The sequence below is a fragment of the Uloborus diversus genome, chromosome 1 (assembly GCF_026930045.1).
Source record: "Uloborus diversus isolate 005 chromosome 1, Udiv.v.3.1, whole genome shotgun sequence".
Taxonomy (NCBI): domain Eukaryota; kingdom Metazoa; phylum Arthropoda; class Arachnida; order Araneae; family Uloboridae; genus Uloborus; species Uloborus diversus.
Window position 1 is genome coordinate 118,804,203 of NC_072731.1, and position 22,882 is coordinate 118,827,084.

Here is a 22,882-nt window from a genome sequence, read left to right on the forward strand (position 1 = left end):
TGTGTGGGCAACTCTAACTTCCTCGGAAGGGGGGAGGATTGTAAATGTGCAGTTTATGTTAGTTGAATAATCCTTAAAAAAGAGTTGGGGTGTGAAAATTGGAATTAGGGAAATTATTGCTAATGGTCATTTTGTTAGATAGGAAAAGAGTGTAAAGAACTTAATGCTGTAATAAATAGTTCGAACAGTCACTGAGTTTTTGAATTTTTTAAATTTCATTCATTATAATACAACCATTAGAACCATTTGAATCTAAATGAAATACACCGCCAGCTCAGTCATTTCCATCCGAGGACTGCAGTTTGGTGCTTATTAGCACTCATCAGCCCGCATAGGAAAGTGACCGAGCTGGAGATGGAAAACCTCTTAAGGAAGAATCTAGATTGATCCATTTGAATCTAGTTTCTTTTTCTTAGGTTCACCAAAAAATGCATCTTTAATAGAAATTTGCTGCTGTGATTTTCTTTTAGCACTCATACTTGCATACTCGATCAAATGCAACTGCAACACAATATAATAGAGAGCCTGAAAATGAATGCTTCAAATGACCACGCACTACAAGCTTTGTACAGGACATTTAGGGGTAAATACTCATAGGGTATATACCCGGGTAAATACCCAAAATGGGTCTTTACCCGGGTATTTATTTAAAAAATTTATATTCAACTAAAACTCTTTTCTGTGTGTATTCCACTATGTATATATACAGGGTCTATTCCAAAAGTAATGCAAATTTTTTTTAAAAAGTAATTTACTGAACAGATTTGCACAAACACTTAAAATTCTTCAAAGTTATGTCCTTGGGCTTCTGCATATCTCTTCCATCGTCTCTGCCATGACTGGTAAGTGCCCTGAAAGGTGTTTTTGGGGAATTCTCCTAAGGTCTTCGTCACGGCTGATTGGATCTCTTCTAGGTATGAAAAATGGGTTCATTTCAGGCCTACCTTAATCCGAGGGAACAAAAAGAAATCTGTCTGGGCGACATCAGGACTATAGGGGGCTGGGACAGCGTTTTCACCTGTGGTTTAGCTAAGAACTCACAGCGCCTTATGGCAAGGTGCTTTGGCAAACTTGCCTCACTTTTCTCATTGCTAAATCTTGAGTAATGTGAAACACAGCAGTAGACGACATGTCATTTGCAACCATCTTGATAGTCAATCGAGGGTCAAAGTCCAACAACTGAGGAACACAAGCCACATTGTTTTTGGTTTTGCTAGTTGACAGCCGCCTAGAACGTTGTTTATCTTGAACCTCTTCCCGGCCCTCTTTAGAGGTCTTTAACCACCTCAAAACTTATGAATAGGACAGAGAAGAGTTCTCGTAAGACTCACCATGGGCGCCCATATAGGGGGGTAAGTGAGGGCTCAAGCCCTCTCTTAGAAATTAGCATTTCATTGTTTTTAGTACTTTTTCTTTTCAAAAATGTAAAAACATTTCTTTTCCAGCCATAATTGAATACGTTATTAAAAATGTCAAATTTTAATAACTCTAATCGGAACTGAAATTGGTTTCTATAAAGAAATATCCTGCTAAAATATGGGGAAAATATCTGAGCCTCCTCTTAAAATTTTGCATATGGGCGCCCTTGAGACTCACGAATCATTTTGTTAGTCTCCTGAAGAGATTTTGTTGGTTAAGCAACAAAACTTAATCGTGTACCATTTTTTCCGTGACATGGTCGATGCACAGAGGTTGACATTAACTTACGTCTGGCCACTTCTACAGCTCAGAGAACCCTGAGACTGGTTTTCCAGAAAACCCTTAGGGTCCCCCCTCACCTAAACCAAGTAGTTCGATTATACTCCGACCAATAAAAGCGGCCTGGAGAAAACCATTGCATTACTTTCAGTATACACCTTGTATAACCAACCATATACGAAACAATAAATTTTTGCTAAAAAATTGTATTTTGATCACATATTTAAAGAATTATTGTGTGAAACAACTTAGCAATCTAATATGATATTCACATTAAGTGTGTTGGATATGCCTAATCAATGTTGATAGCCAAATTTCAGATATAAAAAGCAGTTCTACAGAAAGTAAAAAGCTTAACTGGATACAAAAAAAATCAAACATCTTCTACAATTACGACAGTGAAAAGAAAGATTCTTTGGTTCACACGATATATTTCTTTCATGATTTCATCAAATCTTTGAATAAAAAATATTAGAAACTGTATAATACATATGTTTGTATCAGTTTTACCAATTTTTTATACTTAGATTTAAAAAAAAAAAATCCCATTCACTTTTTGCATTTTTTTTTTTTTTTTTTTGTAAAATACCCAGTTTTTGGGTATTTACCCAAGCCTTGGGTAAATACCCAAAAAATATTTACCTACCCGCTGGGTATTTACCCGATCCACATTACTAGGCTGGTTTCACCTAAAAAAAATGGCTATGGAAGATTACAGTGACGTCAATCCATAAAACTCTGTTTACGTGTTATGTGCTGCCATCTATGAGTTTTGGAGTGTGAGACATCGTTGTTTAATAGTTTTATTTATTTAAAAGACTTTTGCTTATGGGAAGGGTTAAGGGTCACACTTTTATTTTTTTACAGAAAAATAAAAAATATATAGAAACACATAACCAATAGAAAAATTTAGGAAAAATGTAGGTGGACAATTTTATTTGACTGTGTGGGCAATTGCCCAAAAAATCCCCATTAAAATATGCCCTGACGTAAAATGGATGGATTTCTGAACGGGGAGAAGCAGTCGGGTCAGTAATATGCGGTCAGTATATTACTGACTCACGCAAAGCACATGACAGTACTCACAAAATAGAGAGACAGCGCATTCATCCTGTGTAGACTCTCAACACAGGGGGCTTTCAACTGTACGGATGTCAAATATCTAGCTTCTCGTCACGTTGACGGGTGCCGTACATTGCGGCTTGCTGTCATGGCAATATTGACTGAAAACTGGTTTTAGGGAGAAAACTCATAGCTAACGTGGCATGCGGACAATGTCTGAATTACGCTTAATAATGGAATGGTTGCTCAATCTTTTCTCAAGTTCAAGAAATGGTATGAGGTGTAGGAGGAGAAAGGTAGAAGTGCTGGAACTGCAGTACTGCTGTGCTTGAGATTACAGAAATTTTGATGCTTACTAGTAACATAAACAACTCTTAGTTTCATCATGTGTGATTTTAAAATTTTGCACATATGATATGCTTCCTATGCATACTTATCTTTGTGGATTACAATAAGTTAATAACATCCATAGATTATTTTCAGACAGCAAAACTAAACTTACCCTCCAAAACCATTGTATCACAATGTGGTTGGCATGATAGCTTCCTTTATAAACAGTGTTCTGCTTCCAATCTTTGACATCGATCTTACCAATGCCACACATCAGGAGCTCTAACTCATTCTCATCAAATAATTTTATTAGATGCATAGGAACCACTTCGCCAAAACCCTCCAAGAAGGCATTCATCTGGGGCTCAATTCTGGACACAAATCTCCATTGAATGACTAAACTGAAGAAGATATTAGAATTATTTAAGCTTAATACAATTAAATACAGACACACTAAGCAATAAATAAGGTGCATGTAACTGATTATACAGGAGACAATTTTTGATTGTAAGCAAAAGACTTTATTTTATGAAGTTATAAAAGTTGCTTAATTCAGTATCTATAAGTTTAGTTTCAGGGTTTAAATGCAAACCATGAGAAAAAATTACCTTTAAGTTTTTCTTGTTCTTCAGCATAAATAAAATTATGAAGTACAAAACAAAACTTGTTAAAGAAACCAAAGAATGGTACATAACCTATATTTTATTAGTGGGTGCGGAAAATAATGTTTTTTTTTTTTTTTTAAATAAGTTTTTACCCAGTCTACCCCATTTTTAACCAATGATGTAATTTACCTCAATCTCAACAAACTATTGATGAATTCAACTCAATAAAACTAAAGCTGTAGCAGTCAGAAGAATGAAATACATCTCTGTTTCATTAAAGTGCTAAAGAGGGAATTTTCCTGAGAAATACAGTGTGTTTACTACTTGAGCTCAAATGTAGAAAAAAAAAAAAAAAGAGTAGCAATTGAACATTTTAACACAATATAACGAAAGCACAAGATCTTGTGACATAACCAAAACAAATTTAAGATAATCGACAATATTTTAGAACATTTCAGAACAGTTGATTTTTTTTCCAGAAAACTCCAGACACTTATGCGAACTGTGAATACTTTTATCATTATTAACAAGCAATTTTACTTGATGTATTCCATTTTATTCTCTTGGGTAACTGGAATTTCACTGCCATTGGGCTTCAAGTCTCTTTGCTGCATTTGACCGAATAAATCTTCATCTATGGAAAACCTTAAGTCCAAGTCAGCAGGATCATTTTCCATAATCCATAACAGTGAATTATAATACTCAGAATCCTTGCAAAAAAATACAATATAATACTATTATTAGATACTTCTTGGCAGAAAAACAGAGAAATGCTCACGTGTAAATGGTTTTATAAGAAAATATTTTACTTCTATAATTTGTCATATATAAATATTTCCATATAAGTTATTTACATTACATTATTATTTATTTACTTATTCATTATAAAATTTATCACAGCACATTAATAAAACAACTAATTAACTCACCACTGATTCCATGTCTTTAAGGCTAATAGGTTTCCCAAGCATCATTTTATAAAAAGGACGAATAAAGAAGGCTAAAAAAAAAATTCCTAGATTATAACAAGTTTAATTACACTAGTCAACACCAAAAATGCATCCGGCTCAAAAATAGCTATTTTTGAAGTATTTTGGCTCGCTAAACACGTAAACTACCATAAAAAGTTGAGATTGGCTCCAGTTTTCAAGATACAGAATCAACTAGCAGGGGCGTCCGAATGGGGGGGGGGGGCATCCCCCGGGCGCCATGAAATGAGGCGGCGGCCCTTGTTTCGACGGAACGCAACGACATTCAAACGATATGAAGGGCGCCTTGTGGCTCCCCTTATCGTATAAAATGCCGCAATCGTATAAAATTAGTAGCGCCTTACGGCGCCTCCTTCAATTTGTGTATCGTACATACACAGTGATAGAAACAGAAAATGAGAATTATTGAAATGATTCTCTATTTTTTTCCTAGGGCACGAAAACATTCCTCTTTCTAAGTCTTAAAAACATTTGTTTCCTTTGTATGACAATTTCTCCGAATATAACTGATAAGAATCAAACAAAAGGTACTTCTCCTTTGTCTAGTTCCCACCAAATTTGCTTGAATTCTGTCCCTGCTTACTGTGATGTAACCAGAAAAAAGTTTTAGGAGGGAACATTGAAGGAACAAAAAACTTTTTTTTTATTGATCGGATAGGAAAAAGGTGCAAAGGTGTCCGGTCAAAATGTTGAAACTTTTAGGTTTAAAAACGCAATTTTAACCTTAAAAACGCGATTATAGGCCATGTTTATTGACGTTAGAGTAAGTGAGGGAGCTCAGAGACTGTTTCCGATCGAATGATTTTTTTAAACAGATTGAAATCAATCCCTTCTCCCCCTGTAGTTCTCGAAATTGAAGTTTCAAAAATGAAACTTTCGAAGACAAACTTTGAAGATTTTATGGATAGGAGGATCTGGAGCATTTCCTTGGAAAATTGTTCAAAATTATGCTCAAAAATATTTAAGCAATGTTTTACATTCAGGAGCTATTCCACTTAAATTTTTTGTAAGTGCTGTTTAAAAAACCTATTGCTTGTGATATTAAGGAAAGGCGGTATGGGGACCCTTGCACGAATATTTTTCTTAAACTCAAGTCTTAAAACGCAATTGTAAGGCCATATTTTGTAATATTAGGGCCAGTGATTTTTCGAAATTCAAAAACGAAAGCTCCAAACACGCAATTCTTAGCAATTCTCAATGTTATTGAGTACTTGTGGGCTTTTCCCTAAAACTTACAAATATTTGATGCAAATTAATGACATCTTTGTTCTTAACATATATAGAAGCTGGTATTGAGTTGGCATAAGTAAAACCAAAAAACTCTTGAAAAGAATCATTCGATAAGTCCAGATTGATATTTAATTTTGATGCATTTAACTTTGATGATGCATTTTCTATTTATAATCAGCAAAATTATTTATTTGTGTTCTTAGTTTGATCAATATGAATAACTAATTCAGTTTTAATTGTTTGTTTTTTATCTAGTGGGATAATATAGTGGATAAATATTTAGATTTTTAACATTCAAAAAGTTTTTAAAGTATTAATGTTTCACAAATATTAGAAACGGATTCATTGCTTGCATTTTAAATTGTGTTATGCATAGCCGTCTGATTGTTCTGTTCATTAATACGTTAAAAAATCAAGTATAACATGTTCACGCGTAGTATGCACTGATGTTATAACTAATTTGATTTTTCTGTGTGAATAGGGGGTGGGGGGGGGGCGTCAGCTCTTCGGACGGCCTTGCCAACTAGGATAGTGAATGCTTTATAATGCTCTTTTTCTTGGCAGATAGAACCCCCCCCCCCCATGAGACTGACTCCTTTCTAAATTTCGATCCCAGGTTGGGGTAGAAAACTCACTGCATGAAAACCGCAATGGACTGCAAGAAATTTAAATTCTGGGAAGAGAAATGTTCAAAATGAGCCTCTAGTAGATCCACCCATTTCTGAGTCCATCCATGCTCATTCTGCTGGGAATAATGAAGAACTTTGTGAAAGCTGTGTACAAAGACAATTTTCCAATACCTGAGAGGGTAATTTCCAAGATTTATTGATACTAAGGTTAAGGAGAGAATTTTTAGCGGCACTTCAAACGCACGCAGTTATGAAAATCACTGCATTTAAAAAAAAGTTTGTGAAAGATGAAAAAAGCACCCAGGAAGCCTTTAAGGGTGAATTACAAGTATTTCTAAGCAACAGAGGAGACGAGAACTAAAAACAAGTGGTCAAACAATCCCTACGGAAGTTCTGTGACCGCTGATGAATGATGAGTGTCTCTGAAACTCTATTATGTTCACTTCTTGAAGGATATTTTGTTTAAAAACTAAAGCTATGATTAATTTGCATGAGAAAAGGTTTCACCAAGATATCTTTACAACGGGACGCAGATATCAGGGTCATTGGGTTGAATTAATGCTCAACAAATGCTGCTGAACTATTAAAAGAAATGGTGCTTCTTTGACGTACAAAAAGCATCCAAAATGAAGCGTTTAAGCCAAAAGCGACCACTGCTTTCCGAAAAAAGAGCATTGTTCAATAAAACAGGACCTATTCAATAACATTTATTGAGCAGGATTTTTTAAAACCTTTTTTAACATTACCTTTAAATCAATGTGTGGTTGCTGTGCATCTTTCTCCAGTGGGCTTTTATGTATTTTGAAAACAAGAGCTAATAAAACAAATTCACTACCATATTCGTTTTTCTCGACGCAAAATTTGTAGGAATTGACTATTTAAAACCAGGATGCTGACAAAAAGTTTTTTTTTGTTGACTAGTTTTATAGGCACAAACCATTAAAACTTTTATAGGATACCAAAATGATTCTTCAAAATAAAAAATCATGAATGCTTAAAAATGATAGCAGTTTATAGCTCCAAACACAAAGAGGATGAAAGATTAATATAAAGTTAATAATTTCTAATGCAATGCATTAGGAACAAATATTTTAATCCTGATTTATGCCAGACTTCAAAGAGTACCACAATGCTGCATTCAAAGTAATTATTTTAAAGGAGAAATTACAATCCCAATTTATAACTACTAGAAATAATAAATAGTATATTAGAATAAATTACGTAATTACACACCCAATTGTGGTTGCATTTGCATTAAAACAGTGATTACAATTGAGATTGTATTTTTAAAATGTGAACTACGGGAATAAATTTTTTTCTTTTCCCCCCAATGTTGATTTCAAGCACAATTACACTGGTGGTGTGGGGGGGGGACTAGTTTTAAATAAAATTACTTAAGCTTATATGTTTACTAAAGAAGTCAATGCTGTCAAAATCAGTATTCTTTATACATATTGTTTATCATTTTCAGTTATTTTAAAGTGACAACAATCAAAATATAAAATAACTGAATGTGTTAAATCAGAAAAAAAAAATAAATAATTATAAAAAAATAGAACATAATTTTAAATTTTAGAATACAGATATAAGTTTATACTAATAGACGTCATTTCAATATACACATAATTATAGTACAAAATAATAAATTTAATAGTTTTTTGTGGTTTGAAATTGTACACAATGTGCATGCATGTTGCACACAATGCAACATCAGTAAGCATGAGATTTGCATGATCTATCTATATAAATAAAACAGTGAATATGTGTGTATATATATGTCATGGATGCCCACTCCAAGAGCATGGGCGTACCCTCCTAAATATCACCAGACCCCCCCCCCAAAAAAAAAATGAAAAATAAACCTCAAAACACCATTCTCCTAAAAATTTCAATGGTGCAGTCTGTGCCATGACCCCCTAGTATGTACGTATGTTCCCTATACAAATCCACAGTTTACGTCAAATCTTGACCAAATTTGGAAGAGAGGTACTTGGGCACGCAAGAAGGAACACAGGGGCGGAGGGGGGGCAAACGCCCAAAAAAGAACAGAGATGGTTAAATTTTAATTTTAGGACCTGAAAATGGCATTTTTCTAATATGAGGGCAAAAAAATGCTCACAAAAATTTGAATAAAATATCCATGGAAATCACCTATTTTTTGTATCAAATTAAATTTGTTCTATTGTTCCAATCTTATTAATTAGAAATTTAATTATAACTGCTTTTAACTAATTTCATGATAAAATGTCGATAAGCCTTCAATTAGAAATTCATTGTTGATCATGGTCATTGTTGAACAATGCTTTTATTAAAATTTGTAGCGTGAAGGAAATCATTGAGAATAAAAGTATTGCTATTTTTTCTTGAATATGAGCAAAAAAAAAATTCTGGTATTTGTTTTGAGGCTTTTCCTATAACTTGGGGGAATTTAAAATTTTTCCTTTTTGGTTATTTTTCCGCAATCTGTCGGGAAATTTTACAGATACTTTTTTTTTTCTAGTTCAAGCCCGATTGTTGAATACGCGTCACTTGACATAACTTTTATTTTCGAGGTAGACCGTGCAGCTAGTGGGGAATAGTTCAATTAATCATCAAGATTCTAATCAGAATTATGATTACTAATTGAAAAGCTTGTTAATAAATTGCATGAAGTCTTTTTTCTACTCTTGGAAAAAGTATGATAGCCCATTTCACCGGACTATACCACTGCTTTCGACATCAACAAGAAGGGCAAGTCGTTAATTATTTAACCTCTTTGAAATTCCAGTGTATTACACAGACGTAAGAAGTGGAGTTACTTGCAAGAACATATCACGTATACCGTTTATGATCATTGTGCCTCAATAGTTAAATTATACTTGAATTTCTTCAAACATAATTCCTTAATAATTTGTAATGAATTTAAAATAACCATAAATTACCAAGGAAATTTTGAAACTAGGATAACTTATGAAAGTCATGTTCAAACTCAATCGAAAACAAAACATGACAGTGAACACATAGCAAATTAAAAGCAGTTAATACTTACAATCCAGGAGCTTCCCATGGTAAACTGCCATGCCCGCTACTCTACCGATAAATTTAAAATAGGACAAATGATCTTCATTGCACACACCAGAAGCAGGATTAATTTGAAGAGTATAATTATCTCTGAAAATGAAAAACAATTACTAATATTTTAAAAGGGTCACAATGAACATTTGAATACTCCCCCATTTCTATATTCTTTACTGATTTTGCATGTTTGTGACACTATGCACCTGATATGTTAGATAAACAATGTCTTTTCTATTTTATTTAAATTTCATTTCAAAACATATTTTTAAAAAAATGTAGTATAAATGACTTTTCCCACAAACAATATATAAATGTAACATTTAAGCTTTAAAGTACTCTTAAATTTTCTAACTTTCTAATTTAATCTTATTTTTATGCATTTTTAATCTCATAGAAATATAAAAGAAATATAAATAATTATATAATAATTTAATAATTACTAGTCTACAAACCTCCCCAGTACCAAAAAGAACAAACGGTGAAAGTTTCAGCCAAATCTGCCGGGTAGTTTCTGAGATCTTAGGGAACAAATTTACCAAACTCCATTTTTATATATACAGATTATAGACTCATAAATTAGAAAAGTTAGAAAAAAAAACATTTGATTGAAAAATTGTAAATTTACCAATCTATATATATAAAAATGGAGTTTGGTAAATTTGTTCCCAAAGATCTCAGAAACTACCCGGCAGATTTGGCTGAAACTTTCACCGTTTGTTCAGTTAGGTACTGGGAAGGTTTATAGACCAATTCGAAAAAAATCTGATTGATATTTCCCTTTTTATTCCAATTTTAGTCTCAATTTTCACATAAATGCCCCAATGTGGGGATGGAAAAAAACGTGCACATATTAACTTTATATGTCCATCAAAAGCGCCAATTTTTCTACTGAAGATAGCATCTGTTCGAAGTTTCTAAGTTGTATAAAAAACGAGTTATGAGCTTTTTAGTTCCCTGTTCGAAGGCTTTCATCAACCCAAGTCATTATTTAGTGTGTCATCTCAACTCCCAAGAATTGCTGTATTGTTGAATATTTTTGCGTTTTGTCTGACTTTTTGAGGCTTTTCTCAAGTCATATCTTAAAGTAACGTTTTTCCACAAGATTGGCTAAAAATAAATGGATTTGGCTGATCATTTTACTTTTAAATGGAACTTATGTAATTAATGGTTTATTATTGTTATTTATGCTGATTGGTCACTTGCTCGCCAGAATTTTTTCAGAAAGATTTCAGTAGCTGATGCATTTGGCAGTTTTTTCCACTGTCGCTGTTTTTGAGCCCAAAGACTACGTAATAATGTTTCGCAGCTTTCACCATATAAACAAAATATCGCCAATCAAAGATACTTAAAAAAAAAAATACTGACTGTGTAAAATAATTCAACAACTAAATTACGCAAATCCATAAACCGCACAAAAACTTCCATTAATTTTTCTTTTTGCACAATTTCAAACAATCGCCAAATTTTACTACTTATTTTGGAAACATTTCGGATGAAACCGTTAAGCGACATTTTTTTTTTAACCAAAAGTATCTCAGCATCTGGCAACTATATTTCTATAATAAAAATTAGTAAGGAGGGGGAGTATTATCAAAAGTGTCCCAAAATGATTCTCGCAAATTTGGTAAGATTTTAAACCGCACCAAGTGTTCACAAAAATTGAAATTTCCCAAAATAACTAAAGCAAGTTTAAGGGGAACACGGACGGCTACATTTTTTAAAACAGTTCGTACATCAATAGCCATACAGAGAAGGTTTTAGATTAAAAAAAAAAGTACTAACAGATAAACTTTTTTAAACATGTAAAGTTTAATTTCATATTTCGGAAATTCTTCAAATTTGTATAAGCTTAAATGTCGTGTTTTCGTTTCTAATTGAATACTGTTTTGTTCTTTATACTTATTGCTATTTTAGTTTAATGAGTAAGGAAGAAGCTCGATTTTTAATCACGTCAAAAAGGTTTGTTTTAAATTCTTTCGCTTAAAACAGAAAACAAGGGCAAGTAATGATGGTTTCTCATAATTATTACTGACCCAGGCAACGCCGGGTATTTTTGCTAGTATGTATATAAAGAAACTTACACAGCAGAGTATTCAAATAAACCATAATAAGGATTAAACATTTCTTTAGACAAGAGAAAGAATAATTCCTTAGATGCACCACCATAATCTAGAACCTCTTCTCCATCAAATTCAACCCAGAGTTTCGTGCGCAGTATGTCTACTCTCTGGACGGCAGTGATGATACGATAGCAATCTTCAAGAACATTATCACGACTGACTTTTAGCTCAAACTTCCCAGACACATTAGCCTATCAAAAAAGAAGAGTTCTCCATAAAGAAGAAGAGTCACATACTGGCACAAAAATCATTTTATCAGATTGAAAAATTTGACACAGGAGACAAGAAAGACAGAAGATTTAACAAAAGTTATGAGTTTCAAATACACTCACTATTATGTTTCTCAATACAAAATCTATATGTATTTTATTTTTATTTATTATTATATATATATATATATAAAATTAAGCAATCAGAATTTCAAATATTAAACAAATTATAAATAATAAATGATGATAAAAAAGAAAAATGCAAAGAGCTATTAAGTAGGAATAGATAAAGAGTGAATCCAGAGCTCATCAGCCGTGGAGGATTCATTAATTATGGTCAAAAGACCAAAATTTTAACTATGAACTAGAAGAGAACGTTTAAGCTCCAGTACATGCAATATAGAGTAACAATGGGCTAAAGCACCCCTTGTTAAGCTAAAATAATAAACTAGAGCTCAAACCTAAAACTAAAAGCAGGGGGTTTCGCCTCGACTAATTAGGAAAACAAGTTCCGATAATTAGCCTTCCACATGACTGTACCTGCCTATAACAAAATTGTCTTACTTTGAAATCCACGTAAACACAACCCAATCCATTGTTCAACCTGATAAAAAAAAACATTCCATTTGTCAACATAACATTAAAAACATAAAAATATATCCAGAAATCAGTCCATAGACATACCGAGTCGCCTGTTTTGCACGTGTAAAAAATTCATCCACCCCAGTGATTCATAAAAAATGGTTTGTCACGGTTGTATCATACATTTACACAGTTAAACAGTTTCAAAAGAAGCGAAATGCTCATCGAAGGCTATACTTAAGCAAATGTTTTCAACTAGATTTTTAGGGAAGTTATTATTAAAAAGTAAGTTTTTAAGTACTGAAATTTCTTGCTTAAATGCAGAAATGGTACTGCAAATTCGTTTTATTCTGATAGCTTGCGAAACAATAATGCCAATAAAAACCTTTTTACTTAAGCAGGAGGAAAAATCTTGTAAGCTGTTAACTGTGAAATTGAATTTGCGTCTTTTATCATAGATTGTAGTGGAACAATTTGAGTCAATTTGTATGTTGATATCCAGGAAATTAAAGCTATTTTGATTAGAACTAGTCTTTTTGAGCGTTAATGAACTATGATAAATAGTTTTGCTAAGTTCAGAAAAATAAGGAAAATTTATACACAAAAGGTCATCAATGTATCTGCAACAAAGAGGTGTAGAGGAAGGATTGTCAATTAAATATTTTCTCTCATAATATAAAAGAAAAAGGTTGGCTAATGTAGAGCTAAAATTAGCTCCTATTGCTATGCCATTAATTTGTAGAAAACATGAATTACCATTTTTGAAAAAATTATTGAAAATACGAAATTTAAAAAGACCAAGAAAAAACAATTCATTAAAATCAAGGGAATCCTTGACCGAATTAAAAAGTTCTGAAACAGAGGAAAAAGTTTTTTTTCAAAATCAAAAGTTTCTAAGTAATTTATATCAAGCATATTAAGTAAATTGATCACTTCAACACTATTATTAACAATCCAGAACCAAATCATTTGTTGAAGTTTAAGTTGTTCAAGAATTTTTTTTGAGAAACTGTTCGAGATTTACACTCAGATTTTTTCCGATGGTGTTGGTGGCAGAGCAAATAAAGCGAAATCCAACAGGTGTTTTATGAAATTTTGGAATTGCATATAAGTAAGGTAAGTTAACAGAATCAGGACGTAGCAATTTAAAAAGTTTGTAAGCAGCAGCAAATTTTTTGATGATGGAGGATTCATTAAGTTTGGAGGAAACATAAGTGGTGGTTTTTTCTAGTTCATTTTTCAAAATATTAGAATATAATTTTTTGCAGCAGATAGAGTAATTAGAACTGGCTTTATCAACAACTGTAAAGACAAAGGCTTTTTTAAAATCATTAATGGCATTATTTTCATCAGCAGAGAGATGGAAGTATGAAGATTCTGTGTTAACAATATCACGTAAACGTGATTTCAGTTCAATTAAAAAGTGGTGTCTATATTCAAGAAATGCATTAAGTGGAACATTAAAACAATAGGAGATTTTTCTTAAAAAATATTCAAGTTCAAATGTAAGCTTATTAAAAGCTTTTAGGAAATTAATACGAAAATTAGGCCGATATTTAGTACCCAAACTAAAAAGGTTAATGAGTTTTTTGTTTTGTAAAAAATTCAAATCACTGGTCAGAATATGACCAAGATCCGAGTTGTAGAAGATGGAATTAGAGAAATTAGCACAATTACAATCAAAGTTCAAATATTTATCAAAATTTTTTGCAACTTCTTGATAGTTTAGAATTTTTTTCGAGAAAGGAGGATTGAATTTGTAGCTGAAGACAATTTGTAGATCCTTGATGGGGAAAAAAATCCAAAAGTTTACTGTGTAGTTTTGAACTATTTAAACTTTTCAAAACACCTGCTTTCATAAAATTAATAATTTCATTAAAATTTCATAAAACACCTGTTGGATTTCGCTTTATTTGCTCTGCCACCAACACCATCGGAAAAAATCTGAGTGTAAAGCTCGAACAGTTTCTCAAAAAAATTCTTGAACAACTTAAACTTCAACAAATGAATTGGTTCTGGATTGTTAATAATAGTATTGAAGTGATCAATTTACTTAATATGCTTGATATAAATTACTTAGAAACTTTTGATTTTGAAAACCTCTTCACCAATATCCCACTCATTGAACTTTTTTCCTCTGTTTCAGAACTTTTTAATTTTGTCAAGGCTTCCCTTGATTTTAATGAATTGTTTTTTCTTGGTCTTTTTAAATTTTGTATTTTCAATAATTTTTTCAAAAATGGTAATTCATGTTTTCTACAAATTAATGGCATAGCAATGGGAGCTAATTTTAGCTCTACATTAGCCAACCTTTTTCTTTTAGATTATGAGAGAAAATATTTAATTGACAATCCTTCCTCTACACCTCTTTGTTGCAGATACATTAATGACCTTTTGTGTATAAATTTTCCTAATTTTTCTGAACTTAGCAAAACTATTTATCATAGTTCATTAACGCTCAAAAAGACTAGTTCTAATCAAAATAGCTTTAATTTTCTGGATATCAACATACAAATTGACTCAAATTGTTCCACTACAATCTATGATAAAAGATGCGAATTCAATTTCACAGTTAACAGCTTACAAGATTTTTCCTCCTGCTTAAGTAAAAAGGTTTTTATTGGCATTATTGTTTCGCAAGCTATCAGAATAAAAAGAATTTGCAATACCATTTCTGCATTTAAGCAGGAAATTTCAGTACTCAAAAACTTACTTTTTAATAATAACTTCCCTAAAAATCTAGTTGAAAACATTTGCTTAAGTATAGCCTTCGTTGAGCATTTCGCTTCTTTTGAAACTGTTTAACTGTGTAAATGTATGATACAACTGTGACAAACCATTTTTTATGAATCACCGGGGTGGATGAATTTTTTACACGTGCGAAACAGGCGACTCGGTATGTCTATAGACTGATTTCTGGATATGTTTTTATGTTTTTAATGTTATGTTGACAAATGGAATGTTTTTTTTATCAGGTTGAACAATGGATTGGGTTGTGTTTACGTGGATTTCAAGGTAAGACAATTTTGTTATAGGCAGGTACTGTCTCGTGGAAGGCTAATTATCGGAACTTGTTTTCCTAATTAGTCGAGGCGAAACCCCCTGCTTTTAGTTTTAGGTTTGAGCTCTAGTTTATTGTTTTTAGCTTAGCAAGTGATGCTTTTGCCCATTGTTACTCTATATTGCATGTACTGGAGCTTAAACATTCTCTTCTAGTTCATAGTTAAAATTTTGGTCTTTTGACCATAATTAATGAATCCTCCACGGCTGATGAGCTCTGGATTCACTCTTTATCTATTCCTACTTAATAGCTGTTTGCATTTTTCCTTTTCATCATCATTTATTATTTACAATTTGTTTAATATTTGAAATTCTGATTGCTTAATTTTATATTTACTTGGTTTTTTAGTTTTGCTGCGTTGCGCATCTATGGGCTCTTGGTGTGGTCTTTTCAATATTTTTCACTTTCATTATTATATATATATATATATATATATATATATATATATATATATATATATATGTTTTTTGAATGTACAACTTTGTAGAGCATTACATTTAGGAACATTTTACATGTTTACAAAACATTCTTAACTCAAACTTCGTTTTATTTCTAAATTACTATTTTACATAAAACTTTGCTACAACATAACTTCCAAAATAATAATAATAATAAGTTTAGTGCAGCCCATATTATGGAGAAAAAAAGTTAGATATCTGTTTCAAGGGCTGATTGGTCATCTTAGCTATAGAAACACATTTCAGAAACAGCTGCAAAAATTTGAGCAAAATTTGAAAATAATATAGGAAAGGTTAATCTTATTGTATTTTGAAAAATTCTCATTATTTTAGAATATGGTCACCCTACCTTGCTTTCATCTTGTGTTTTAAGATTAATGCACCTAGCTTTCAATTATTCGCTCTTTGCCCCTTGTCCTCGTTCTCTATGATAGCTTTATCACATTTTAATTCTACATCCGAAAGTTTCAGATCCTCCACATATGTACAAAAAATTTTCACATATAAAGAGGTTCTAATAGAACTAAAAGAGATGTTAATTAGATCTCTTTTGCAATCGATATGTAATTGATGTTGTTTGAAATTACTACTTATTCATAGTTTTAAAAATACAGCATAGCCCCGATTTAATGATTGTCAAGGGACTCGAAAAAGTAATTGTTAAATCAAGGATATCAATAAATTGAGGAGCATAGACATTCAATGCAGTCAAATACGGACCAGTGAATTGTATCATTAAATTGAGGAAATCGTTAAATCGGGTATTGTTAAATCGAAGTTTCACTGTAGTTATTGAAACACATAGAAAATTACTTTATCCAAAAAATTTAAGCAATCAAAATTCTTGGATTAAATTTTAAAAATTTTACACAATTAATATCCATAATTTATCCAGATACAATGAGAAATAAAATTTTAAGTAACAATACTAATTGTACTTACAGGTTTTGGCAATTTTGCTTTAAGATATTCATATTTCCTTTTATAATCTCTTGAGTAAGGAACTGCCTGCAAAAATAAAAACCATCAAAAAGAATATTCGTTAACTTAAATATTAAAATAAAATAATAAAACTGATATTAAATGAGGTAACATTTTACGTAATGGAAAAAACTTCATTAAACTTTACTTTTTAAATATAAAGATGTAATTAAACGAACTTTAGTATTTGCAGCTACAATGTGTACTACAGATAGCTCTCCTATAGCATGGTTTCGCTCTAACCAGATAGGATTAAGTACAAGAACCCTTATATAATGTACAATAACACAATTAGAAAATTACAAACCTTTGTGTAACACTGCACTTCTACTGCACTAGATAGAATGAGTTTTGCTTCAAAAAAGGCTTTTACAAACATAAATTATGAAACGATAATAACATATAAACAGAAAAGGAAAAAAACCTCTTTAATAACGTATTGCACTTCTGAACAACAGAAATAAATAAATAGATAAAAGACAAAGAGAAAATTCTGAAAAATTGCCATTCCAATGCATTTGATAACAAATTCATCAGTTTTGAGATGAAAAAGAAAATTAATAAATGATGCAGATTGATTGTTGCCAGAACACTTAAATTTTAAAGCTAAATACAATAAAGATGCCTCCTTCCTCCAAAGAAAAGAAAAAAAAAAAAAACAGCACAACCTTAATTATCTGGACTAATTGGAACCAAAGGCTATTTGGATTATCTGCCCTGTATGCAGGCATGTCATTTCAAAATTTTCCAAAGGGGTGGGGGGGGGGGGTAAAGGGTTTGTGGTTAATACATTTTACATGGAAAAACAAAATACACACAAAAATGCCTAATTTCATTGTGTTTATAAAATCCAGGGAGGTCAATTGACCCCTATGATTGACCAAATGACAGGCTTGCCTGTATGGCTAATTAGCAAAACAAATTTTTAAATAAGCATATATACTGTTCATTCCAGTAGAAAACCATCTTTTGTCACAAAATAACATAATTGTTTGCTGTTTAAAAATATTTTTTTCACATCATTTATAAGAAAAGAATTGATCTTCTATTTCAAATATGTGTGAAGTTTGAATGAAGCACAGTCACACAAACCCATTATTATTAGTAGATTAAAATGAAAAGCGAATGTTTAGAGCATTCATAGTATCATTCTTGCTCTCATCATTTAAATGTATCTATGTAAAGATAAAATTTTTAAAAAAACTAAAAATTATCTGGAAATCTAGATTAACAAGGGCTGAATAAAACAAATTTCACTGTATTTACAGGAATCTGAACATTTCTACATTTTGTTGAAAACAAAACTACATTTAGCTTATGTATTTTTGAGTGGGGGAAAATTATGAGCAATGTTTATAAGAATATATTTTTGAAGACTAACCAATTGCATCTAGAAAAATAGTAAAAGTGAAAATATTTCACAAGTCAAACAAGTCTAAAAACTTACAGGTCCTGCTATGTTGGGATTATTTAATCTAGGATCTTCCCACTGCGTTATTCTAGAATCTGCAATGTAAAAATTTTAAGATGAAAATGGCAAAATATTCTTTTTGAATCAACTAAGTTACATACAGTAAACAAATATTTCAGTAACTTACTATGATCAATAAAAAATATTCGCCCATCAGTATGAAACCGCTCTTCCCAACCTTCCTGAAAATCAAAAAACAGTTTCACTTTTTATCAAATTCATATCAGATGTAAGAATACAATAATTACTAGACTATGCAGGCTGAACCATTAACTTTACGATCTATGTAACAAAGCAAAAGGATACTAAAATCAAGTTACAAATAAGAATAATCTTAGTTTGGGGGGGGGAAGCAGCATAATCTAAAATCAAGTTACAAATAAGAATAATCTTAGTTTGGGGGGGGGGGGGGAAGCAGCATAATCAACAAATCATGAAATTTTGGCAAAATGAAAAATTGATATATTAGAGCTGTACAAAAGTTTCATTGATGATTTAAATTTTTTGTAGTAACTTCTACTTTCATTAAAGAGGGTGCTGTGTACATTGTTCACACAGCACTGCTGTGTCACCGATGTATTGGTGTATGAGTACATAGTAAAAAGATTCACTGAGGGAAGTACTAGAAGATGTGAACCAAAAGGAAAATGAATTTCAGACAAATATGTCAGTGAGAGGGAAAATCAAAGAAAAATTAAAATACAGGGTGCGATTGAAAAGTAACGGAACTTTTACCGTCGCGCGGCTTCTAGGCGTCAAAAAAGAGTGGGTTTTGGGAGAAAATGTATGTCTGATCTTGCTCTTTCAGGCCCAACACGAGTCAATGCACTGCAAGCAGCAGTTGAGTAAATATCGCCCGACAATCAAAGGTTCTTTTTGCAGTCGGTTACGTTTTCCAAGTGCTGAAAATGCAATGAATGAGATTGTTTAGCGTTACGCAATCAAGTTTTGCGTAAAACTAAAAAAATCTTCACCCAGACACATTACCTGTTTAAGGAAGCTTTCAGAAATAGTGTTCTGTCCCGGACACAAATTTAGGGAAGGCACGAGGCATTCAAAGACAGTGGCAGGACGCGAAGAGGAACAACGCATAGGGAGGCCTTCGACTTCAAAAACTGACCAAGAAGTCGACACGGTTCGTGAATTCTTGAACATCGACAGTCGCGCGAGCATCCAGGACATTGCGACTGGAGAATTGAGCGTGCGAAAGTGTGTGCAAAACTGGTTCTCAAGGTTTTGACCTTTGAGCAAAAGGAAACACATGTGCAAAAGGGTGGTGAAGTGCTGGAATCCTAGACACATCCCTCCCGGACTTCTTTTTGTTCCCACTCATTGAAAGAAACCTGAAAGGAAGGCGTTTCTAGTTGATAGTGGGCATTCAAAAAAGTGTAACTGACAATCTAAATGCCCTCCCCTAAGATGCATTTAAAAAATGCTTTGAACAGTGGAAGGGTCGCTACCGCTTGTGCATCGAAGCCGAAGGGATGTATTTCGAAGAATATTAGGTGCATTTGTCAAAATGTTTACTAAAATTGTTGTTCAAGCAAAAGTTTGATTACTTTTCAATTGCACCCTGTATACTATGTTCTAGGAAAAACCAAAGGTCACTTGAAACTAAAAGCTAACAATAAGTTTCTTAATGGTGAGCATATGAATCTTTCAATTTGCAGGGATCATACACTTGTGGTTAAAAAAAGTTTTTTTTGTGTCGCCATTTTTTTTATTGCCAGCGTCATTTTGCCTCAAAAGTTTTACATTTTTTTTCAGTAAACATCGATAGAACGAAGATTACATTTTATGTTCAGTAAGTTACCGCCCAATAGCCAGGGCTAAAGCAGAAGTACATGAAATACACCGTCAGCTCAGCCATTTCTAGCCGAGGACTGCAGTTTCGTGCTTCCCGGCATAGGAAAGTGACTGATCTGGAGATAGAAAACCTCTTAAGGAAGCCAAGAGTGCCAAACAAACTGGTAGTTAATGTAGAATTAGCGCAGACCAGACGAGTGACCAATGGTTCGGTTCAACTCGAGGATTGAAGGCAAGGCATAGTATATTCAGTAAATTACCGCCCAATAGCCAGGGCTAAAGCAGAAATACATGAAATACACCTCCAGCTCGGCTATTGGGCGGTAATTTACTGAATATACTATGCCTTGCCTTCAATCCTCGAGTTGAACCGAACCATTGGTCACTCGTCTGGTCTGCGCTAATTCTACATTAGCTACAGTTTGTTTCGCACTCTTGGCTTCGCACGAAACTGCAGTTCTCGGCTGGAAATGGCTGAGCTGGCGATGTATTTTATGTATTACATCTTATGGTACAAAATTCCCTGGGGAAAAAAATGTAGGGGCAAAATTGGAAATTTCCCTGACATTTTTAACTATGTCATTTTCCCCGACTATTCCAGGTTTTCCCGGAGCGTACGAACCCTGATTTGTATTTTACAAGACAAATACTGCCCAACGAAGGTGTCCATAAGAGGAAGTCATGGCATATATCACGTTTAAATTTTCAGTAGGGGTTTTAATTCCATTTTGATAGGTTTCATTCTTAACCCTTCAAGCGGCCGTGACGTAAAATTCCTTCACCCAGCGATATATCGAAGAGCGGCCGTGTCGAAAAATTTCGCCATGAATATTCTTCCATAGAATTTTACACCGCAGCCGTTCTCGAAGCAGAATATTCAAGGCCAAATTTTTCGACACGGCCGCTCTTCAATACATCGCTGGGTGAAGGAATTTTACGTCACGGCCGCTTGAAGGGTTAAAAAGAGGTGCTCTATGGTCTATAACTTTTAAGGGGTGCGCAACCACATTCAGGGCCGATGGGCAGGCCTGTTGCTAAAAATGTCTGAAGAAATTAAAAGAGCATTTTCATCGTTAACATTAAAAGACGAAATTCAATGGCTAACTATGGAAATCCTTGAAAGTTATATTGTCGCAATTAAAGTGATTAATGAGAATACCTTTTTTTCTGTGAGAATAATACACTAAGTGACCAAAAAAAAAAGGCGCGGTCGAATTTTAAACGTTCTAATTTTGGAAGGTGATTCGATGAGTATTACAGATATTTGCATAAATTTTTGCTTGATGCAAGCTTAAAATGCTGGCATTGCACTAGAAGACTGTTTATTTTGAGGTAAGCATGGCTGGAATTGGTAGTTGTGTTAGAGGAAGTGATGTAACAGAGTTCAAAAAGAGGCAAATTGTTTGCCTGTACGAAAGTGGGACAAAATGCAAAGACATAGTTAAAATTAGTGGTATAGGATTGCGAACTGTTCAATGCATTATTAAAAGATGGAAAGATGGCGGAGAAGCTACCTGTTCGCAACATCTTTGTGGTCATCTTGTGTGGTAAACCCATTTTGGACGAACGTGATTGGCGTTCTCTGAAGTGATTAGTGAAGAAAAAACGCAAGAAATTGACCATTCATCTCACAGCACTCTTCAACGAGGGAAGTAAAACAATTTCCAAGCGCACAAAACGACAAGAACTTCAAAAATTGGGATTAGAAGCTGTGTTGCAATAAGGAAGCCACTTCTGAGTGCCATAAATCGAAGAAAGAGACTGCAATTTGCAAAAGATCATAAAAATTGGACTGTTAATGATTGAGGAAAGGTCATGTGGTCCGATGAGTCAAGATTTACGCTCTTTCAAAATGACGGACGTGTCAGGGTTCGAAGAGAGCCACACGAAGCATTGGACCCCACATGTCTCATTCCCACTGTGAACACTTTTTCGGAGGTAGTGTAATGATCTGGGGTTGTTTCTGTTCATCTGGACTAGGCTCGGTTGCATTGTGCACTAACCAAATGAAGTCTGCACAGTACCTTAACATCTAGGATGATCATGTTGTGACATCTGTGGACTTTTATTTTCCTGACGGTTATGGTGTATTCCAAGACGATAATGCCAGAGTACACTGGGCTACAATTGTTAAATCTTGGTTTGATGAGCAAGATGCATCATTTCAACCCATGATTTGACTTGATCCAAACGAGAATCTGTGGGACATACTCGAAAAGGATTTAAGATCACACACCCCACTTCCTTCATCTATCGAGCGTTTAGAAGACCTATTGATGGAACTGTGGGTGGAAATAAAAACGGATACTTTACAAAAGTTCACTGAAGCAATGCAACAGCGTATGAAAGCTGTAATACACGCAAAGGTGGTCCAACCAAATACTAAGGCATGCGACTTTTTTTTTTGACACATAGTGTATGTACACACAGCTTTAATAATAAAATCAAAACTGAAAGGCCAATCATATTTTTCATTCAGCTGTAACTTTCTCTAGGCAAGTAAAAAACTTAGAGTTACATATATTTTTCAAAAAACATTTTTGCTCACATTTAGTTGTTTTTAGGGAACATTTGTATATACCATACCTTAATGA

At 33.1% G+C, this 22,882-nt stretch overlaps 1 protein-coding gene across 1 annotated transcript in view; it reads right to left on the reverse strand.

The window, feature by feature from the left end:
* The window catches only part of LOC129231722 (E3 ubiquitin-protein ligase NEDD4-like), a 93,492-nt gene that overhangs the window by 5,873 nt on the left and 64,737 nt on the right, over positions 1-22,882 (reverse strand). Inside the window, exons 13-20 of the mRNA XM_054866087.1 lie at positions 18,610-18,664; positions 18,459-18,517; positions 16,973-17,038; positions 11,682-11,911; positions 9,572-9,693; positions 4,625-4,695; positions 4,236-4,405; positions 3,263-3,491 (exon numbers count right to left, since the gene is read on the reverse strand). Of these exons, the coding sequence (XP_054722062.1) occupies positions 3,263-3,491; positions 4,236-4,405; positions 4,625-4,695; positions 9,572-9,693; positions 11,682-11,911; positions 16,973-17,038; positions 18,459-18,517; positions 18,610-18,664 (1,002 nt within the window). The remainder of the gene's footprint in view (positions 1-3,262; positions 3,492-4,235; positions 4,406-4,624; positions 4,696-9,571; positions 9,694-11,681; positions 11,912-16,972; positions 17,039-18,458; positions 18,518-18,609; positions 18,665-22,882) is intronic.